The sequence below is a fragment of the Vespula vulgaris genome, chromosome 7 (genome assembly GCF_905475345.1).
Source record: "Vespula vulgaris chromosome 7, iyVesVulg1.1, whole genome shotgun sequence".
In the NCBI taxonomy this organism is placed as follows: domain Eukaryota; kingdom Metazoa; phylum Arthropoda; class Insecta; order Hymenoptera; family Vespidae; genus Vespula; species Vespula vulgaris.
Window position 1 is genome coordinate 4,305,344 of NC_066592.1, and position 22,288 is coordinate 4,327,631.

General features: G+C 34.5%; 1 protein-coding gene across 3 annotated transcripts; it reads left to right on the plus strand.

Annotated features, from left to right (window-relative positions):
• Positions 1 to 666: 666 nt before the first annotated feature.
• On the plus strand, positions 667 to 21,150 carry LOC127064967 (protein windpipe). Of its 3 annotated transcripts, none has more exons than XM_050996686.1 (3): positions 668 to 1,059; positions 16,737 to 16,783; positions 18,675 to 21,150. In XM_050996686.1, the coding sequence occupies exon 3, from the start codon at positions 18,692 to 18,694 to the stop codon at positions 20,759 to 20,761; it is 2,070 nt and encodes a 689-aa protein (XP_050852643.1). In that variant the 5' UTR covers positions 668 to 1,059; positions 16,737 to 16,783; positions 18,675 to 18,691; the 3' UTR covers positions 20,762 to 21,150. The 3 variants fall into 3 exon arrangements, with proteins under 3 accessions (XP_050852645.1, XP_050852643.1, XP_050852644.1); XM_050996687.1 differs by lacking the exon at positions 668 to 1,059 and adding an exon at positions 3,198 to 4,021; XM_050996688.1 differs by lacking the exon at positions 16,737 to 16,783 and having other exon boundaries at positions 667 to 1,059.
• The last annotated feature ends 1,138 nt before the right edge of the window (positions 21,151 to 22,288 follow it).

Here is a 22,288-nt window from a genome sequence, read left to right on the forward strand (position 1 = left end):
ATTAACTGCGAAATATTATCGACTAGTAATCGACGCTATATAATTTTATTAATTATTTTTCAATTACTTTTTATCATTATATATATATATAGATATATATATATATGTAGATATGTATATGCGTACTCGCCGATCAAAGAATTATGTTAAAAATAATTAATAGGTAGATTTACCGAACATTATTATAAGAGCGAAATGAGTATCAATTTCGTAAGTAGGAAAAGGAATATTAGAAATCGAAGAAACGTACATATATCATAAAATCAGCGTGATTTATAATAAGAGGAAGAAGAATAACGAAGAGAGAATCCTGCGTGTCTCGATTGCGAATGGTTTCTCTGGTTCGGCAGAAACGGTCTTGTACACCTATCCCGATCTGTTGGTGCTACCAAGCTTGGTGTACCACGGTATGGTAGACATAGTGGGGAGTTAGAGACAGAGAGACGTGGCGAGGAGAGTTGCCTGGTTTGTTGGTGCAAAAGAGAAAGAAAGAAAAAGTGTGTGTGCGTGAGAGACACAGAGAGAGTGAGAGAGAGAGAGAGAGAGAGAGAGAGAGAGAGAGAGAAAGAGAGGGAGAGAAAGATATAGAGAAGGAGGGTTACCGAGCGAGCAGTTGGAAAGAAGAGGAGGTGGAGGAGGAGGAGGAGGAGCGAGAAAAAGAGCGAGAGGAGGACTCGCGGTGTACTGTCAGAGTCCACAGTCCTAAGTTGGCCTCAGGCTGCGATAGAACGTGTATCTCTTTCTCTTTCGGTGGCTTCGATCTGATCGAAGAACGCGGCTCCAACCAGTCTTGCGCGAACCTTCGCGATCGGTCCTACGAAGCGATCCTTCTTGCCCTTCGAACTTTATTTCCGTCATTTCTTCTCCTCCTTTTTCTTCCTCTTTTTTTTCACTTCCGTTCCTTCTTCTCCTTCTTCTTTCTTCTCCTCCTCCTTATCTTACTCCTCTTCATTCTACTTTTTCTATTGTGTTCATTTATTTTGCTGTGGAAGAAAACTCAGGATAAAGTGAACTTGAGCCAATAAGGATCTATTCTCATCGAATCTCGTTCTCCCGGAGGTGAGTCTAATTTCAATCAACAGACAAATACAAGGATAAGTCTTCGTTATAAGGATACTTAGTAATTTATTATTATTTTTTTTTTTAATTTATTGGAAATGTTTTAAACATTAGAATTAATTTTCTTTCTCTTTTTTCTTTCGAAATAATCGTTCCGATTAACGTCATTAGACTTTTAATTCATTCCTTTTTTTTTTCGTCGAAAGAAATGCAATTAAATTTTGTAATAAAACAATCATATCGAAGTCGTCACGGATAATAGATATCGTTTTTTTTCTTCTTCTTTTTTTTTTTACCGTGGACATTGTAAGAAATCGTTCTCTTGTAAAGTAATTTTTTTTTCCTACGGCAATTGTCGTACGACGTAGACTTTGTACGATCGGTTTTTTCTTTTTTTTTCTTTTTTTTAAGTAATTAAGTAAACGTTACCGTTTCATTATCATATTCTTCTTTTTAACTCTTTTGTAACTTTATATTTTCTTGTTTTCTTCTTTCTAATGTAAATTGTTAATACGTAGCCTTGCTGATTAGGGCCGGAACACGAGTAAAGGTTAAAAATATAATTCCTTAGACGGATTATGCGCCGGATTAGACTCGAAGATTAGGAAAATAAAAAATGAGATAAGAAAAAAAAAGAGAAAAAAAATGAATGCGACATTTCTATTTTTTACTAAATTACTTAAGTAAATGAATTTTCGAAAATGAACCAGCGATGGGTATTTACGATAAAGTTTGTAAATGGACTCTCGTTAATTTATGTTAGATTATATATGTATTCCCAGTTCATTCGACAACTCGCGATAATGTATATTTACATTTCGTTAATGTACTAGGAACGTCTTTGAATTTCATTTTGGTTCCGTGTAGTCACGAATTTTCCGGTTTCGGTCTGACGAAAGAGAAGCAAAAGCGAAAAAGAGAGAGAGACAGAGAGACAGAAAGAGAGAAAGAGATAGAGAAAGAGAGAGAGAGAGAGAGAGAAAGAGAGAGAGAGAGAGAGAGAGAGAGAGAGACAGAGAGAGAGAGAGAGAGAGAGAGAGAGAGAGAGAGACGAGAAGGTTTGACTAAAATTAGAACGAAATGCTGGAAATCAAATAGCAAGAGTTAGCGTGGTAGTAGTCAGGGTCAAAACGGCGGGTGGCGATCGCTTTGTTACGAAGCACTGTGCGATAGGATTTTCTCTGCTCAGTTTCTATACTTTAGATCGTTTCGTTCCCTCTTCGTTCGAAGGGGGACTTATCTCGAGATTCGTACTTTCTTTTTTCTTTTCTAACTTTTTTTCAATCTCACAGAATGGCTCCATTCTATTGTCTAACCAGGAGGTATAAGCTCGAAGAGATACGATTTACAACGCGTTCATTGTCGCGATCCGAGAATCTTCGAATGGTTCATTCGTTCGTTTGTTCATTCGTTGGTTCATTCATTCATTCATTTAATTCTATCTACATCTTTTTGTTTTAATCTTCTTACAAAGTAGATAGATACTTGAAGAAAGAAATGAGAGATTAATTTTTTCTGAACTAAATTTTCAAGGATCACCGAAACGATTTATCGATCGTATCACCTTGCTATCGTTTTACTATCTTTGCATTCTCGATATCGACAGCTGCGTAAAGACACCTCGATGTATCTCGTTTGTATGCTTTCCAGCGAAACGAAGACGAAGTCTGCGGTATATCTGGCTTCTCCGTTCTTATGACCGACGACGGACTGTCTCGTTTAATCGTTCTAAGGAAATCTATACCTGGATCGTAGTCTAACTAAGTATATATATATATATATATATATATATATATATGTATATGTAAATGTATGTATATGCGTTTGTGTATGAGTTAGCTTAAGTTTCTTTTTTACAAAGTTATTTTATTTTAAATACATGTACACGAACTGTTGGAAACATACAGAGCTAACTGTTCAATGTGAAAGATAAGAAATTGATTTGTTAAAAAATTATTGTCTTTAGTGAATATTATATTTCTCATATATTTTATATATTTACAATAATAGAGAAACAAAAGTTAAGCTAGATGTTTTTACAAATCGATTACATTTTTTTCAGACATTTTACAATAACTTTTTTGTAGATAATAAAAGTACGAGTTTAAGTAGATGACATTTCGAAATGAAATCATTTTAGAATTTGATCGCTAACTATATGTATTTATGTGTCTTATTTTTGCAATACTTTTTTTTGTAAGATATAATGCTGATTTCAGCACAGGTATTTTCATAGAAGACGATTACTAAGCTGATCGCATGACTACATAGGATTATTTCCATTTCTACGTAGATCGATCTGGAATCGTTTATATATGCAGAACGAACGTCTTGCGTTACGAGAAAGAAATTTAGCGTTTCACGTCCCGTGTGACGTCCCTCCGTTACTCCTGAAGCTTCATTCATGAATATCCCCACTTCATTCTTACCTACGTCATCAGTTATTTCTCGTATGACTCCTCCCACTAACTTTGTCGTAAACTAACATATTTACTATTCTTATATTTTTTCAATGACGTCCGACGCTAATAATAAGTTTTTGTGTGTGTGTGTAACATACGTTTATTGTAAATGCACTCAAAAAAAATTGAATTAATATGAGTGCTAAAATAATTAAAATCGTGACATAATACTTGGATATGATACACGGGTAATATTTTATATTTCGATTAGACACGAAGAAAAAAAAAAATAAAAAAGAAAAAGATAAACATAATACAATTTCAATTTGCTTTACAAGCAAGCTTTGAACGTTTCTTATCGCTTTAATTCGATTGTCTGATATACGTAACCCTGATAAAAGTAACAGATATTAGACTATTTTAAGGTCATTTCGTATTGCTAAGAATCATTATTGAATGTACTCATTTAATCAACTTTATCGCTCGTGAAACGTTGAATAAAACGTTAGCGTTAAAAGTTTTACGCTCGATGACTCGTTTGCTTCTCGATGACGTCAATGGTAAGTTTGTCTTTACTAAGAAATTTGTAAAAACTATTGAGAGGACCGGTCCTACTTCGAACGTTCATTATTTTCTTCAGGGATTTTATAATATTTGAATATCGAATCGAAATTGGGAATCTTATATTATTTTATTGCTTTCTCTTTAGATTTTCTTTTTAAGTTTTGTTTTTAAAGAAAAAAGAATTTAAAACAACAGAAGATATTGTTTTTTGATTTTTTTGTTTTATAATTAGCGATATTTCATAGTATCAAAAATAATTAAAAATTCATGTCATTTTAAAGATTTATCATTTAGAAAATATTTTTATTTTAGAATCGAACTTTTCTTATTTTTTCGATTTTGATTTTTTACGGACGTGATATATTAGTAAAGAGATAAAAAAGATCTTTCTTTTTTATTTTATATCAAAACACTTTTATATCACAGAAATAAAAAACTATTTTTGTTTGAGAAAAATATACGAAAAAAAAATACAGAAAATCAAAAAGATTCAAAAACAACATTTAAGAGACAATATAAAAATAACAATTCTTGTAAAAATTGTATCAAATTTTCATCTGAAAACTGGCCAATATTTCGAGTATTGAGGTAGATTCGGTTATTTTTTTCTTTTAAAGAAAACTTAATTCTAAGCGAAACGAAGGTTGCGTTTGTCTAACATTCAAAGCTCGTGACTCAAGATCTTTCGTTCAGGATTAGGTGCGTGGCCTCGTGTCAGTTCCTCTCTCTCTATTTTCTATTTTTTCACTTTTACCTCTCTTTTTTTCTCTCTATCTCTCTCGTGTGTATGAAGTCTTCTCTCGAGTCTTTCTTACATAATCGTATCTGATCGTGTGAAGAGACAGGTAATCCATCGTTTTAGAGCTTTGCTAAATCCAAGCGCGTGCCTCGACTCTAAAATTTTTGTATACGAAATTCTCAAGTGGACGAAGATGAGATGAAGAAGCAGAGAGAGAGAGAGAGAGAGAAGGAGGAGAAAGAGAAGCAGAAAAAGATGAAGAGATGGAGGAGGAAGAAGAAGAGGAGGATGAGAAGGAGGAAGCTACGACCTTGAGTGCTTAAGAATCGAGCTCGACATATGGGCCGTCCTCGTATCTGATTATGTATGTGTATATATGTATACGTATATATCTATATATACATATATATATGTATGAGAGAATGAACAAGTGTGCGCCTTGTCAACATAGAAAAAGCGTCCGACAATAAGAGAACCGGTGTTGACAGTGATGGGACAATAATTGGCCGGAATTGGGACCAATCGATTATAACTTGGAACATTCTCTGTGCACTGTCTCTTACTCTTCGTTCTTACTCTGCTCTCTTGTCTTCTTGTCTCTTCAAACGCTGACTGGACTCTTTCCATTAATCGAAGATCTCTTTCCAAAGAGATATCGATCTTTTTTTTTCTTTCTCTCTTTATATTTTTTGATTTCATCGTAAAATTATGAAGATCAAGATTTATGATATTCCAGTGAAAATTGTTTAAAATGTGTTCTAAAAAATTATGTTTTAAATTAATTTGCATTTTTACTAGGATATTTTTAATATTTGAAAGTTGGTATATGTGTGTGTGTGTGTGTGTGTGTATTTTTTTTCTTTTTATTGACTTTATATTTAATCACTTATGTTTCTATACGAGGTATCTCATTAAAATGTCAGAGATATAAATAACGATAACTGGTAGTAATTTTATGATATTTAATTTTTTTTATATTTGGTGTATTGTAAGATATATTTAGCATGGAAACTTTTTTACCTGTTAATAATAATAATAATAATCAGTCTTTTCCTCATCGGTAAAAAAATGATAATATTGTTTGGAACAACTAAAGATCTAAATCGTGTTTTGCATACGTCAAGATAAAAAATATAAGATAAAAGACGTCGTGTCAAGTATTAACATATAAATAGAGGAAAAAAAGACTTGTTATTCCGATTGAACAAGTGGACTAAATTTGTTTAAAAAATTGTTGAAAAGTATGTTAAGTGTCTAACGATAAGGCAAGATATCGACGTCACTGCCTTGTTTCAGACCGATGTAATGTGTAGAATCATTTTCACAAACGCATAACTTCTTACTATGTGATTATTTTTTAAACACGAATGCGGAAGTGTCTTTTGTGATATATTTTATACACTGCGTTCCAATCATGCAGTGAATATACGCTATTTAACGTGCTGTGTTAAAAATTATCCATTGCCTCAGAACTTTGTTTATCGATCAATTTACATGTTGACTGTCATAAAGATCATAGCATACGATTTTGTAAACTCTATTTAAAATGTTTTCTAATATTTCTTTAGCTGAACGAAAAAAAATATTACTAAATAATAGGCACAGTTTTTTTATAAACAACATAATATTCAAATCTAATAAGCAAGAAGTCTGCTCGAATATTTTTATTTATCGTCCTCATTTCTCAAAAACATTCTTCTTTTTCAAATTTTCATTGACAATTTCCAAAGAATATTTTCATTGGAAAATAAACGATCAAGAATATTAGATAAACGTATTAATTAACTGAAGCGTTTAGCTCGGCGTTCGACGTGTCAAATGTTACCGCGAAACTTGATAAGAAATGTAAGGAAACGTTCGAATTATCAAAGCGTTTTTGTTGCACAAACGTGCGAATTAAAACGGTGTGGATTATATATGCACTTGTATATGTAGCAGTTAGTGTAATTTTGAGAAACGATAAAGAAGTTAGGTAGATAGATAGAGAGAAAGAGAGACAGAGAAAGATAAAAAGAGTATTCACGAGAAAGTAGAGAAAGAAGACATTCCTTTGAAGCTTATCACAAGAGCATGACTAGTTTGCGTTACGATGGCAGATAGGCTTGTTTAACTTGTTCTTAATTAATTTCGATCGTTACTCGACTGACAGATAGGCACGGTTATTAAGCGGGTAGAAAGAGAAAGATTGCAAGTCGCTATAGGTATGTATCTCTACAAAGTGAGTTCAAAGTCTTTCTCTATATTTTTTTTTTCTTCTTCATTGTTCGTCATTGATTATACTCATAGCGACGTTATCGTAGCCGGTGAACGTACTACGACTCCTAAGTCGGTTAAATCAACGATCAGCACCACGCGTTGTTTGAGCAGTGGAGTCTCTTTATATACATACATATATATACATACATCCATATATAAGTCAAGCAATGATCCACGTTGCGATTCGGTCTTACGGAACTACTGTGTGCATGAATTTATATTGAAAATATTATAATCCGATAATAACGACTAATTGATCGTATTTTTCATTTACGATTATTTTACACACACACACACATATACACATAAGCTTTTTATAGACTTTTTAGATAATTTTTTATTTCGAAAGATTCATTAATTATCGAAATTTCGATTATACATGAATTTATTACGTGAGAGATATTTAATATTAAATATATAACGTTATAAGGAAGAAGAAAATGATAAATCAAAAAGTATATAATTTATTCGAGTCTAAGCAAGAATAATCGATAGATTAATGCCATTAATATGACTCAGCAAAAATGTACGTTTTATAGGTAGGTAATACATATTTATTATGATGATTAGTCGACTTTCCTGTTTCGTTCACCTACATATACATACGTGTATATATTACAAGTTTTCTATATTGCCAGTTATATTTCGATCAAAATCATTGTTATTACTTTTGTTATCACATTTACTGAGATCGTGTATGTTCGATTTGTTGGATCCATTCATCTAGTAGAATCGCATAAGTTTCAAATGCTCGCAATACGATTCTCGCCTATATCGATACGATAACGAGTTTCCAGGTGTTTACGACTACGCAACGTCATCGAACCGGCCATTACCTTTTCAGTCGTTTCTCTGGTAGAGACGCCTCGTGGCTTAGCGACGTTCAAACTCGATCATCGATTTTCTTCTAGCTCGATTCGCTCGATTTCATTCGTATTTTTCAAATAAAACTTTCCAGAGCAAGCTCGTGCCAAAAAAAAGAGACAGAAAAAAAAAGAAAGAAGACAAAGAAAAAATACAGCTTGATATGTTATCTCAATATTTGTTTCATATAAAAATCAAGATTCCGACTTCTTCTTCTTCTTTTTTTTTTTTTTTTCACCATGTTCTCCATTGAAGATCTTACGCAAAGACTTGAGTTTTTCTTTTTCTTCTTCCTCTTTTCCTTTTTTCTTTTTCTTTTATCGTTAGCTGTTATCATCGATGTGCGATAGCGTAACGTGTGCGAGCGTTAAACAAATGCTGTTTTATCTGCATGTGATTCTGACGTCACACTGCGTATGTATTATACGTACATACATATATACATTAATAGATATTTTCGATGTACCTCAAGAATACTATTTTGCGTCCTTCCTCGCTTAAGTAGCGAGGAATGTATTTTCGAATAAAAATATCCGATTTGAAAATGGAACTTTTTAAAAATGTTCATGTAACATAAGTAGAATCATTTTGTTTTTTCACATTTTTTTCTTTAAATTATTTTATCAGAGCTTTTTTTTTCATATTATCGAATTCCTTCCGATTTGGATAAACGAAAAGATATGGATGGTTTGTAATAATTTTTCTTGGTTTTTATTTTTAAGAATGATTACAGCATAGGTATCAGATATAAATGATCTGTTTGTTTCGATTAATGCAATTATGTAAATCGTACGTTTAGAGATAACTGTTTAACCTCTTGGTTCACCCTCGTGTATCTTACGCCCTGTATAGGTACTACTAGGAAAGGTCGCGTGCCTTTTGCGGTGACAGAGAGGAATGGGCGAGGGTGAGGTACTTCAAGGAAGAAGGTACAAGCGAGTTGATACGTGTGCTAGAAAGAGAGAGAGAAAGAGAGAGAGAGAGAAAGAGAGAGAGAGAAAGAGAGAGAGAGAGAGAGAGAGAGAGAGATAGATAGATAGATAGATAGAGATAGAGAAGGCGATTAGGGTCGATTTTTAGTATAGTCGGGTGCTCAAGCAAAGAAGGACGTCACTGGCTACAACATTAGCAATGCTGATGCCTCAGAGACGGTCAGAGATGACCTATGACCTCCTCGTATATATTTTATCTTCTCTCTTTTTCGTCCTGCTCTCTTCGTTGGCGTCCACGTATATATGTTACGTATCGTACATTACATAGTTACCACACATATACATACACGTACAGTGAGAAGCAATAATATCGAGTGATGGTATTTTTTCGTTCTCCTTTTTATTTTTTTACTTTTTTCACAAGTCATTATGAGTCAGTAATTTAAAGAAAATTTTTATGTCAGATAATTAATTCTTTTTCTTTCTCTTTCTCTTTTTCATTTTATCCAAGATAAATTTTTAATTTCCCTTGTTTTTTCTTTTTTTTTTGAAAGTGATTAAGTTGATTCATTCTTTTTATTATCGTCATAATTCATTTCCTTTAATTTATTTATATTATCTTAACAAATTTAATAGTTTATAAAGCGGCTAGTAATAATAATACAAGTTAATAATCGCAAGAAAATTAGAGAGTACATTTAATTTATGTGATATTTATTAAAGATTCTCGATCGGCGCGTTCGTAATCATTATTTTTTAAATTTATGAATCTTAAATTATGTTTCTAATGTATACCGGTATTACAGCTACATAATGATAAGAGTTATTATTGTAGAAACAACGGGAAAAACGCGAATGTGTGGAAAAACAAAAAAAATAACAAGTGTACTCATATCTATACTATTATCTATTGTATCTTATTATACACAAACAAGGCTGTGAATATATGATATTACGCAGTTCGTATGTGTGTAAGAGAGAACGAATCGTTACATCGTGGAGGTCCTCGGGTTACACTGGAGAAATTATGACGTAACATGGCAATGCTTCGGCTTACGCAACGCGTACGTACATTGGCTCTGTGTCTCGTGAAAACCGAGAACCTTGGCCATTTGGACGATTTCAGAAGGCGGTACCTTGGAAATCTGCGAGGTGACGATTCCTTTCGTTAATTTCTTCGTAGTCATATACTTTTTTACTGATCGAATGTCTGTGAAAAAGTCTGTTCAATGATTTTGTCGATTTAATTGACGTATTAGTAAAGATTTTTTCAGAAGCGGTACTTTAAAAAGTATGCATATGGTTTAAATAATAAGATGGTTGAAAATGAAATTTGAGAAATAATTTTTATTATCACAGGATTATTATTATTAATTTTACTAGTTCTAGCGGTTGTTACTAGTTAGTGTTTTATTAGACCGACTGTGCTCTGTTAATGAGATAGTTTTGACATTGTCTACAGTTTCGAATAATAGATAATATATCGTTGAAAATGTTTGATATAATTCTTACAACATCTGAATTATTCTGATGTAATCAAGAAGCGAAGATAGGAAGAGAAAGAGAGAGAGAGAGAGAGAGAGAGAGAGAGAGAGAGAGAGAGAGAGAGAGAGAGAGAGAAAGGTTTGTTCTAGATTTATTCACATTGAAATCAATGTTCACGATCTTTGTCACCTTATGAGGAAAATCTATTGCCAGTAGCTATCATTAGCTTCAGTAAGGATCAAGAACAAAGCTAACGAGCGTACAGAGGTTGCTCATTTTCTTGTGATACCTTCGTAGATCTTGAGTGTTTCATTTTTTCTTTTTTTCTTTTTTTTTTAAAGATCAAAAGATATTCTTAGAGGATTCCGCGAAATCGTCAGTGACAAGCATATCGTGAAAGTTCATCAGAAAATAGCTCGTTAATTTTAATAAACGGGAAACGGGAGTTTGACTCTCGGAAAGTATGTGAAGCTTCCAAATCCGGTTCGAGTAACTCTTCCTCCTCGAAGCAAAGATGAAAGTCGAATAAGCTTTAAAGACTATTGCTTGAAAGGCTCGCGTCTTTCTTATGTCACCTTTCTCACGACACGTATCGTGAAAGTCCATCGTGTTTTCTATATACAGTGAGTCATTTTAAATATACAAGCTCTTTTTTGAATTTCGATTAAATGGTGGATATATTGTAAAAGAAAGATTTCTTATTAAAAATGTGCATCGAAATCGATGAATCCTAGTGCGAATTGTATTCGTTTTTAAAAATATATAAAATTATTATATATAGTCCTTTCGTGATCATCAGATATGATCAATCAAAAATTAATTTTTTACTTAATATATTTTTTGAACCATATACTTGTGCAGTTTTTTCTATTCTAAATATATTCATCATTTATTTGTAGTAAAAATACATTTTTTTTTACACATGCATAAGCATATGCAATGAGGCGACAAGGAAACCATCGTTGTACTTTAGAAAACGGATATCGATTGAATCTCCCGACGTAATCTCGATAACCTTCGCGATCGTTGGGGCGATTCGATGTTGAAAAATGTTAAGAGAGGCGCCGTTGAAATTTCGAATATGCATAAGTTTCTTTGGAACTCGGTTTTCGTTCCGTGTATAAGAATGTAGAGTTTCTTGAATAATTTATCCTCACGTTCCATTCATATTATACCAATGTCTATGAAAAGAAAAAAATCAGAGTCGGAAGACGACGATTAATATTAATCGATATTTTTTACTATACGTGTAGTTGTATAAATGTATAGGTATGTAATGTACATGTTTGTATGCGTATTACATGACGATATAAATTTTTATTATAATTAGATGAGAAAGAGGAAAAGCGTTTGAAATATGCGATGGTAAATCGTATAAACGCGTGTGTTACCCGCACCAAGAGCAAATTTGCAAATTACCTATCGTACAAGCACTCCGGCTATTTCTCGAGTATGTTAAGAACGAAGGATAACTGGTCGTCATTGCATAGTGAATCGAACGAACATACGATTTGTCTCAAGATTGAGCGAGCTGTTTCGACAGCGAAGGATAACGAGGTGCTTCTCGTTTTTGAGAAAGAACAGAAGACTACATTCGAATGTTTCTCTTGTACCTTTGTAAATTAAGTTGGCTCACCCATATCGATTCTCGAAAGTGTTATTATCCCAATTTGGAAGTGTCCGTAGGATATTTTTATAAATTTGTAATACTGAAAGTACTCTTATTTTTTTTTATGAAGATTGAATTTACCTGATATTTTTTCCAATTTATGCGTTTATGTTTACTTATAAGCACAAATGGTATGTTTAATTTAAAGTAATCGTTTGTAAAATTAATTACTCTTTAACTTTATATATCAGGTAGAGTATATAAATATAATAGTTATATTTTAATACACACATATATTTATTTATTTATTTCTAGTACAAAAAAAAGTATAAATACGTACTATATAAATAAATATATAGATACTAACTGAATCAAAGCGATAATAGTTTCAAGCTCTGCGATGCGATAAGAAATAATAAAAATCATTAAAAGAACATTACGATGTTAACTATTCTTAGATCGAACCAACGAAACTGCATATGCAAGTTTCGATTCAGCTGAAAGGAATCAGACTAGACTCATCTACTAGTCATCGGTTAGCGATTTTGTCGGATGATTCGTTTCTAATGTATCTCTGAACGAGTCATTATACTCGTAATCAACGAATGCAATCTCCGTTAATTATTCTTACCGCAAACAGATACAGCATCTTGCGAATCTTTCGAATCATGTTTAACGATTTCCGATATAGATACTATTATTTGTCGTAAGTGCACGATCAAAACGAAACGATCGATAGATCGAACGATATCGTACGATGTTGTATCGAAGATATCGATCGTAATTGCTTCCATTGGTTGCCAATAGGAATTATTTTAGGATCATCGATCGCCTCATGGGTTTATACCACTTATAAAAGTGTTTGTTCTTTGGCCGATGTTATAAAAGCACATCTGGTTTATTAACCTTGCACTTTGACTACTGTCAACTTATTTATTTCTTTTGATCGTGTTACTTGATGACTTCTCTCGATTATTGGAACTACAAGGTCTACATGAAGCAAATTATGAAATGTATTGTCATAGGAGCGACAAAAATAAAAAAATAAATTTTTAATCATATAAAAATCATCGAGCAGAAGAGTATAAGTCAGAATCATTAGTTTTTTTTGAGTCAAAGTATTCAGAATAATTAAATCTAAGATCAGATATTAGCTGTTAGATTTTGAATGTGAAAGTTGATAACATGTGTTTTCAACATTATGATGGTAACGTTATGTCTATTGTGTAATTTAACTTGTATTTATTTGCTCATTTACCATAAAGATAGACAATAATTATTATCAGAATAAAATATTTGAACGAAAGGAATTCATCCATAGAAAGCATGTTATTGTAAGATAAAAATGAAAACGAAAAAGTAACGATAAGGAGCTATGGGGCTATAAATAAGGTCAAAGAGACAGGAGATTTGCGAAAGAGTGACGTTTTCTTTCTTTTTCTTTTTCTTCTCTCTCTTTTTTTTTTTTTAAAGGAACTTGCACAACCGGTCATCGGTGTTTCCCTTGTACATGTATCCTATGTCTTTCGCTTCCTGGATTAGATGCGAGCTGACGGTGCATCAAGCTCGAAAAACCGTTCTCTGTAAAATAGAAAGGGATAGATGGATAGATACCTCGGTAGCTATCTAAATAAATAGATAGATAGATAGAAAGATAGATAGATAGATAGATAAATAGATAAATGACTGGAGAAGTTGAAAAGAGAGAAAAAGAGAAAAGCTTTATTTAAGAACGTTATCCGCCATTTCTTCGGCTCGATCGGCTCCGTCTGTTGGTACTCGTGGCTTCCGCTCGATTTCTGGTGCGTTACGCTTTGCTAATCGTTTCGCACGACCGAGCGATATCGATATCTCTCGATATATGTATATTTATGTGTGTATATATTGAGGACACGAGCTAAGCTCTCTGGCCTTCTTGTGTGGTCTATTCGCTTCCCCCTCCCCCTTTTCCTCTCCCTTTTCCTTCTCTTCTCTTCTATTCTCTTTTCTTCTCTTCTTTTCTCTTTTCTTCTCTGTGTCTAGCTAGCTAGATACATCAGCTCTCGCCTTCTCTTCGAGCTTTCCTTTCTCGTTCCTTGAGTTCTTTTAAATGACTTTCCTACATTCTTTCCCCTCCTCCTCCTCCTCCTCCTCCTACTCCTCCTCTTCCTTTCCATTTACCTACTATGTATTCGAGATATCGTCTTCAGTCTGCAACTTAGCACGGTATTCTCTTATTTTTTGCGATAAATCCCATGATCCTCACGCGATCTTCTCGTTTTCTAACACGATTCGCGAGAAGAGTTGGCCGATTCTTATAAATTTCTTCAGACGGTTAACGAGATTTCTTTCGATGCTGATGATTTTGTTACAAGTGAAGTCTTGATCTTGATTTTGAAATCAATTTTAAGCCTTTCATATCGGATTAATTTTGTTTGTTGTTTTTTTTTTATTATTTCAATTATTTTTCGTTTTTCATTCATAAATGGAATTCACTTTGGAAGTCAGCAATTGCGAAAAAATTCGTAATAAAAATGTTCGTGATGTAATTCGTGCGACTGTCGAGATTATGATCAATTATTAATTGGAAAGATAAAGAAAAAGAGACCGATTATATTATTGCGATATTTCTTTTTCTTTTCTTTCTTTTCGAAGCGATTAAAAGTGTTAATCGTTTGGATCAACGAGTGGATTCGTGAAAGCAAAAGAAACGAACCACTGTGTACGACGTTCACCATGAATGACGATTTACTGACTTCGACGCCTTTCCGACGACTTTGCAAGAATAATCGCATTGTCAGCTAACCTGAATCGTTTGAATATCTACGCTTGACACTCGACACAACGTCGCCTCTTTGCTAAGAAGAGATAAAAGGGAACGTTTGACTACCGAAATTTTGCTTTCTACGTAGAGTATTACGTAATTCTTACATATATTTGGTAATTTCGTTAATTTTATTAAAAAAGAATTATTTATATGAAACCATCTCGAAAACTTAGCGAAAAATTTCTGACAATTATATGTCGCTAATATTCTTGAATTAATTACAATGTAATTTTACGATAAATTTATTTACATTGTAAAAGTAAATTAAATATTCTGAAGAATCTCAAAATAAGTTTTCAAATGTATGTAATAAGTTTTATCATATTATTTTTCGCAATGAAACCGATTAAATGAATATACACTTATATAAATTTTATGTACGAATAAAATTGAAAAAATTTATTAAGAAAAAACGATATTATATTATCTTCGTGCGAAGTCACTGATCGATCACTCGATTTTGGAAGAATTTGTAATTTATTAATGAGACTTTTTCGTGTGTACCGGACGAGGTCACTTTCAACTTCCTTGTCCAGACTCCAGGAAGGTATACGACCTCCCGGAACGATTTCTGGAATTGCCGGCTCTTCCGTAACGCGCGACGAACTGGACCACGAGGCCGTGTTGGATACCGTTAAGCAGAGAACCAGCAAAAAACGAGTCCAAAGCGGTCGTACATGTTCCTTCTTCTCGTCATGCTCATTACGACTTTGAATCATTTTCGTTCACATTCTCATTCATTCTTGTTCGTTCGATAATATTGATAATAGATTATATAGATCCTTTTCTTGATTAACAATTAGATTCAAACAGTATTGGATACAAAATTCTCCTTTCGATAAAAATTAAATAGATATTTTGAAAGTAAAAATCAATTAAATGTCGAAGTGGGATAAAACATGAGGATGGTGTGCGTTAGCGTGATAATATCGGGTACATTGCCCCTCGGACTCGAAAGACAGAAACATACGATAGGTATACCTATACATGTCTATACATATATACGTTAGCAACATAGATCGTGTACATGCGTAACCATGTAAGTATATGTGTGTAAGAGAACGAAGGACATTTCGATGTGGCTTGTTCGTGAAAGATGAGATATGCTGTAGCCTGTATCGTGAGATAAAAGAAAAAAAAAAAGAAAGAAAAAGAAAGAAAAAATGTGTTGCCTCGTCGCGCGTAATGTGTTCGACCTGGCCTAGTAAAAGTTAGTTAGAGATTGGTGATTGTACGTTTAGACGATGACTGGGCAATGATTAGATTCTAGAAATGGTATTGCTAAGAATTCCAGAGACGCTTTGCTTTAATGGAACTTCGTCAAACATTTACTTAAGATTTTTAGTAAATAGTCGTAATGGTTGCGTAGAGTCGTGTTTTATATACGACTTATTTTTTTCTGTTTATTTTTTTTTATTTTTCATTTAATTTCATGATACAGAACTTACAAGTAACGTTGCTCTCTTCTTTATTGCAAACTTATATAATTGAAAAAAAATTGGCTCGTGATCGTCGACGGAATATTAGAAAGAAAAAAAAGGACATTAGACTCTCTTGCTGGTCTATGGAATTTTTTAAAAATATATAATATAATGACGAAGAAGGAGGAGGAGGAGCATACCGAAAATTGTTCCTTGATTAAAGACTCGGAGTGGCTACTTTCGAGGCTTGAGCGTTAATATGACGTCGATCGTAATGATCCTCTTTGCTGGGCTTTCCGAAGAAGTACTCTGAAAGAAGTTAAGAAGAAGGTAACGAAAATTATTGGCGTGATTCTGAAGGAAAGAAACTTTCATAAAAACGTCTTGGTATCTGGAGTCGGGATCTTACGATTTATTTTCTTACAAAGTACCACGTCCATCGAGCGTGTCTGATCGCTCGCTTAAGATCTCTTGAGATCCTTCTCTATAACACGTGGATCACGTCTCGTGATTTTTTGCTTAAACATTGACGACTTCTCCATGTATGAAGCTTTATCGAGAATAAACTTTTAACGAAGGTATATCTTTATTTATTGCAGATGCTTTCGATGCGATGCTGTTGATGTGACGTCTGAGTAAATAAGTCGTAAGTATCCTGCGGGATTTTTGTTTCTTTTTTTTTTTCTTATCAATTTTTGTCTTGTCTTGTCGTCGTCGTCGTCGTTGTCGTCGTCGTAGTAGTCAAAACGATATAAAAATGATCTTCTTTCCTATATATATATATATATCTGTTTTTCTCTTGATTGTTATGTTATTCGGTGAACACTTTTTTCAATCTCAGTAGATTCTTCCCGGTTGATGCTCCCACGTATATCGAGCTGTGCATTGAAATCTCAAAGCTATTGGCCATGACCTGCCAACGCCCACACGATCTCGCAAAATGCTACGACTGCTTTGCGCAGCGCGTACCTACTTAAGTCCTATTAAACAACGCGTCTGTTTGCAAATTAACCGTAGAAATAGCCAGTACGGGTACACACGGTCCCGTGTATTACGACTGCGTACGTACACGCGCACGCGAACACGCAATCGAGGCCTTCGAACGTGGGTAAAACGAAGGACGGTGAGAAAAGCTCGTTAATCGAACGGACACGCTCGGCTCGACGAGATTAAGTAATACTTTTCGTAGACACGTGATACACGTATGCCTATGTCCTATCTACCTACTTGCACGTAGGCACGAGAATTTCATTATCTCTTTTGTGAGCTTTCAAGTCGTTCTATTCGATTCGAAGCCAAGAATTTTTGAAAGTTATGATAATCTTGAAACAATTCGCCAATCTAAAATATTCCATTACTTTAAAATTTTAAATGTTTTTTTATAAAAAAAAAAATATAATAAATATCATGATCATTGCTTTTTGTAAAATTCATTGGAATTTGCGTTGCGTAAAGTAATTGTAAATTTGGTTATATATTATTAATCGTTCGATAATGGTGAACATTTTGAAAGAATTCTAAATTTTTCGATAATGTTGGAATTGAAAATGATCGTTTTACGATACATGCGCGTGTATGTACAAAGTTACTGGAAATTTCACGATCGATAGGATCGCGCGATCGATCGGGAGAGTTCAATGATCGTGTTTCCTCGTGCGTGAAGCGATGTCTTTTTTCGAAATATCCTCGTAATGCGTTGCATGGGAATCACCGGTGTGACGTCATTGACCGGACGAGAACAGTATGTAAAAAAGATGCAAATAATACTTTGTATCTTCTCTTCCTTTCTCGATTTCACTCACTCACTCTCTCTGTCTCCGTCTCTCTCTCTCTCCCTCTCTCGTCCTCTCTGTTTTATTTTCATACTTTCTTCCTTCTTTTTCTCTTCCCAGCTTCCGTTTACATTTCATGTTTTTTTTTTCTTTTTTTTCTTTATCACTTTTGCGTATTTAAACTCCTCCATTTATACACGGAATGTATGGTAGGGTGATCCGCACTTAACAGGCAAGACGAATCTAAAAGCAGTCTTTTTTTTTCGTTCACCGACGATGACTATACGAAAATGTTTAACAGGAGGGGTAATAAGACATAATCATGATACTTTGCATCGCTTAAAAAGATATTTCAGGGAGTTTCGTTGACAGAACGTCGATCACGAATCAAATTTGGATTTTTCTTATTTCCTTTATAATTCGTTCGTATAATTTCTTAACATTTCTTTCTCGTCTCGTTATATGAAAGTGAATTACCTCTTATCGCAAGACCTACTTTGACAATCACCCAGGCAACGATAATCGTAGCACTGATAGGAATCACGAAGATCATCGTGTTCGTATAGCTTATCAATAATATACGATTACGCTTTCCGACGATGAATTAATTGCATATTCAATCAATCACCTTCCTCTTAAACTCATATAAACGTAAAATCTTATTATATGCATGGTAATTGTTCTTGATTATTTATATCGATCGATATGTAATTATGAAAGACTGTTCAAAAACGAACGTAATCGAAGATTTCTTCTTCGTTGCAGATAGATCAGACAAAAAAATGAAGACAGTAGGGAGCTTCATCTCGTTCCTCCTCGTTATTCTGCATAATTCGAGCTTGACGAATTGTCTGTGCAACTTGGAGAGCGAAACGGAGGCGCAATGTCACAAATTAGAGGACGTCAAATACATCGATGTCTTTCAATTGGAAACGTTGAAAGTCACAAAGATCGACGACGCGTTGGATCCGGAGATTTTAAAGAACTTGACCAATTTGAAACATTTGGATTTGTCTGATGGCGGTTTGAAAAGAATAGAACCTGGTACTTTTCGAACGTTGGTCAGCTTGAAGAGTCTTGACCTATCGAACAACAGATTGGAATACTTGAACTTGTCATCGTTAGAGGGACTACACGAGTTACGTAGTTTGAATCTTCGAAGGAATAATATCGCTCAGTTGCCAGTCGTATTGTTACGTTTGAAGAATCTGAAGCATTTGGATGTACATGGCAATCCGCTTCAATGTAATTGCGCAACGTTACTCGTAAGAGATTTGTTGGTAACGAGAGGTGTCAAGTTGTCGAAGAAGGTTACTTGTGTTAGCCCGAATAGTTGGAAAGGTTCGTCTCTTTTGAAGTTGGAGACAAAGAAGATTTGTAGAGAGGAGCAGGATGATAAAGAGATGTTAGGTGATCAGCCGTACCAGGGATCAGGGGATGTAGGTTCTGGCGATGTTTTTGACGAGATAGATGCCGATGATGAGTTTCAAGATATTTCGGAAAGTTCGGAGAAAATACCGGTTCAAGAGATCGAGACTCCAGCTCCGGAGATAAAGCAGTTATCCAGCTTGGAACCATCCACGACTGCATCGATGGTAACGACAACGGAAATTATCTCCAGTATTAACGGAACTTCACATCCAACAGTAACAACCGAATCGTCTCTTGAAAAATTTATGAAGGAATCCGAAGAGTTGTTTTTTGATTCCGAGGAACAGAAACAAAAGTTTACTACTGAAATGTCACAGAAAAAGCCAGTGAAGGATAGTTTGTTTTATCCCGTTGAAGGATCGGGAGACGAAGGTTCTGGTGTAGAGGGTTCTGGTTTTGATATACCGCCTCACGACGATGAAGAAGCCGATGAAAAATCAGAATCTGTCGAGGTCTATACGTCGACCACTTCTAGCGAAAGTCTTCTCGATATGATCTTTGGTGTATTTACTGGCTCGACTTCTACCGAAAACAAAAAAGAACCTAGTCTCGAAGAAGAAGAATTTATAGATGCTTCGCCAACGAAAATTGTCCATGAAGCTGGAGAAGTGTCCGTTACAAAGTCGGTAACGAAAGTAACAACTGCGAGCGTTCCAGTTGCCTCTTCAACAATTGGTCCAGAATTAGTAGTAGTTAACGAGGCCGACGATATGTCGAAATTGGGTACGATACGATTAGACGAACCAGCCGAAGTCGCTAGTATAAACAATGAATTAGCGGAGGTGTCACCAGCGAGACAATCTAAAAAAGGAATGGGTTCTTACGTTGTCCTGGCTGCCTTGTTAGTCATTCTTGCGGCTTTGATCGGATTCGCAGCTTACAAGGGCGACTTTTGTAGGAAGAAAAGAAAACGAAGTGACGTTGAGAATGGTACCGAAATGAAGGATATGCAGAAGTCTCTTTTAGATACGGCCAATCAAACGCAACCGAAAATAGCATCGAATGGTAGTCCGGAAAATATGCCATTGGTGGATAGTACGATCGAACACGAAGACACAAAAGAGTCTACGGGGTCTCAGGAGAGAACCAGAAGTCAAAATGGTCATCAGGATCACTTAGACCATACGGATCCCGTGAAACCTCCAAGAAAAGTAATGGGTACACAGGAAGAGACGAAGCCCGTTCAAGAGGCTCTGCAGGACTCGATATCCTCGAAAGACGAATCATTTTCAGCGAGGACAACTCCCGTGGAATCAGCAAGAACGACCAGTCCGCGTCTTTCAGAAACAAACGGTCCACCCTTAAGTCCTGGAGCTCAAAGAGTAAAGATTATTCTTCAAGAGAATCCAGATAGCGTTCCAAAAACGCCTATACTCATAACGCGAACGTCCGTAGGTGATAATCTAGTCAAGACACCGTGAAACGAGCTTCTAGGTCGAATCGTGTCACTTAAGGAAGGACCAGACTAATGACGTAACGAAATGCAAACGAAAGAATACCGAGAAACGTCAAGTGACTCAAGGAAGTGTATATGGATAATGCGATTGGTTGGTTCCTAGGCCCTACGTGTCAGGGCCACTTTTGAAATACGACGAGATATCGAAAATTTTGATGTATTATAAGACGTATTCCGCAAAAATATTACTCGAATATTTGATCTAGCGGGACTATCTTCATTTTTACGACGCGACGAGAACACGAAGAGTGAGCACGAGCTAACAGGACTTGTACATATCTTTTATCTTCTTTTTTTTGTTTGTTTTCTTTTTCGACGATATGAATAATTAAAAAAAAAAAAAAAAAAAAAAAACGGAAAGAAAAAACGAAAAACCATACGTATCTATCGTATACGAGATTTGTGAAGACGTTCGTTGTACTAGTACACTAGTCAGTCAGTCTCATTCACAGATCTTAGATCCTATCGAAGTATCCTACGAAGTCCTTTTCGAGAAGAAGTGCGAGAAGATTTAGAACTAAGGATGACGCAAGCGAAATCGTTGTTTTAGCTCTGTCTTACGTATTTTTTCTCAAGAGGGTACATTCCAAGCCTGCCATAATAATTCTTTTTTTCTTCTTCTTCTTTTTCTTCTTTTTTGTTTCATTTTTTACACCGTACGCTTCGAATAAAATTCGTAATTCTTGATATTGAACGATTGAACGAATGGGAAATCGTTTGATATTTGATATAAATACGTGATGCTCTAGAGATTAGAAGTTACATAAGTGTTAGTAATTTTCTTGTGTTTCTTATCATATGGATGGATGGATAAAACTGTATAATTGCTAGTCGATTGACGCGTAATCACCTGTCAAAGTTTAATTGTCAAAAAACACAACCTCCCGATTCTGTTTTTCTTCTTTCTCTTTTACTTTTACTTACCGTTTTGTTTTTCTTTATTTTTTCCTTTTTCTTTTTCTTAAGTGTGTTGAGATTAATTTAACGAATAAACTAAGGCCTATTATCGATTATAAACGTGAACACGTACGGAGAGCGTGTCTGTAATCAATTGCCAGAGTAATTACCATGATGTCCATCGATTTCGCCAAGTTATGTATCTATCTAGACCGACAACTATAAGATTTATGTATATGATAATCTATTTAATATCTACGTATATCCATCAATTCAGCTCAGTCACTCGAGATTCAGATGAAATCTGATATTCGATAAACGATTAATTTGTTACATTTAAAGTATACGATGTGTTAGATAAACGTATGTATTATCTGGCAGCGTCATATTTATCGTAACCGACATCATTATAACACGCTTCTATTGTTTATACCATTTATAATTATATATATATGAAGTGAGAGAGAAAAAAGAGAGAGAGAGAGAGAGAGAGAGAGAGAGAGCGACAGAGAAAATATTACGTATAAATTTATTTGCTAATGGACAATACGCGCTTTGCCCTTTCTGTCGACTATTACAATTATTTATTCGTCGA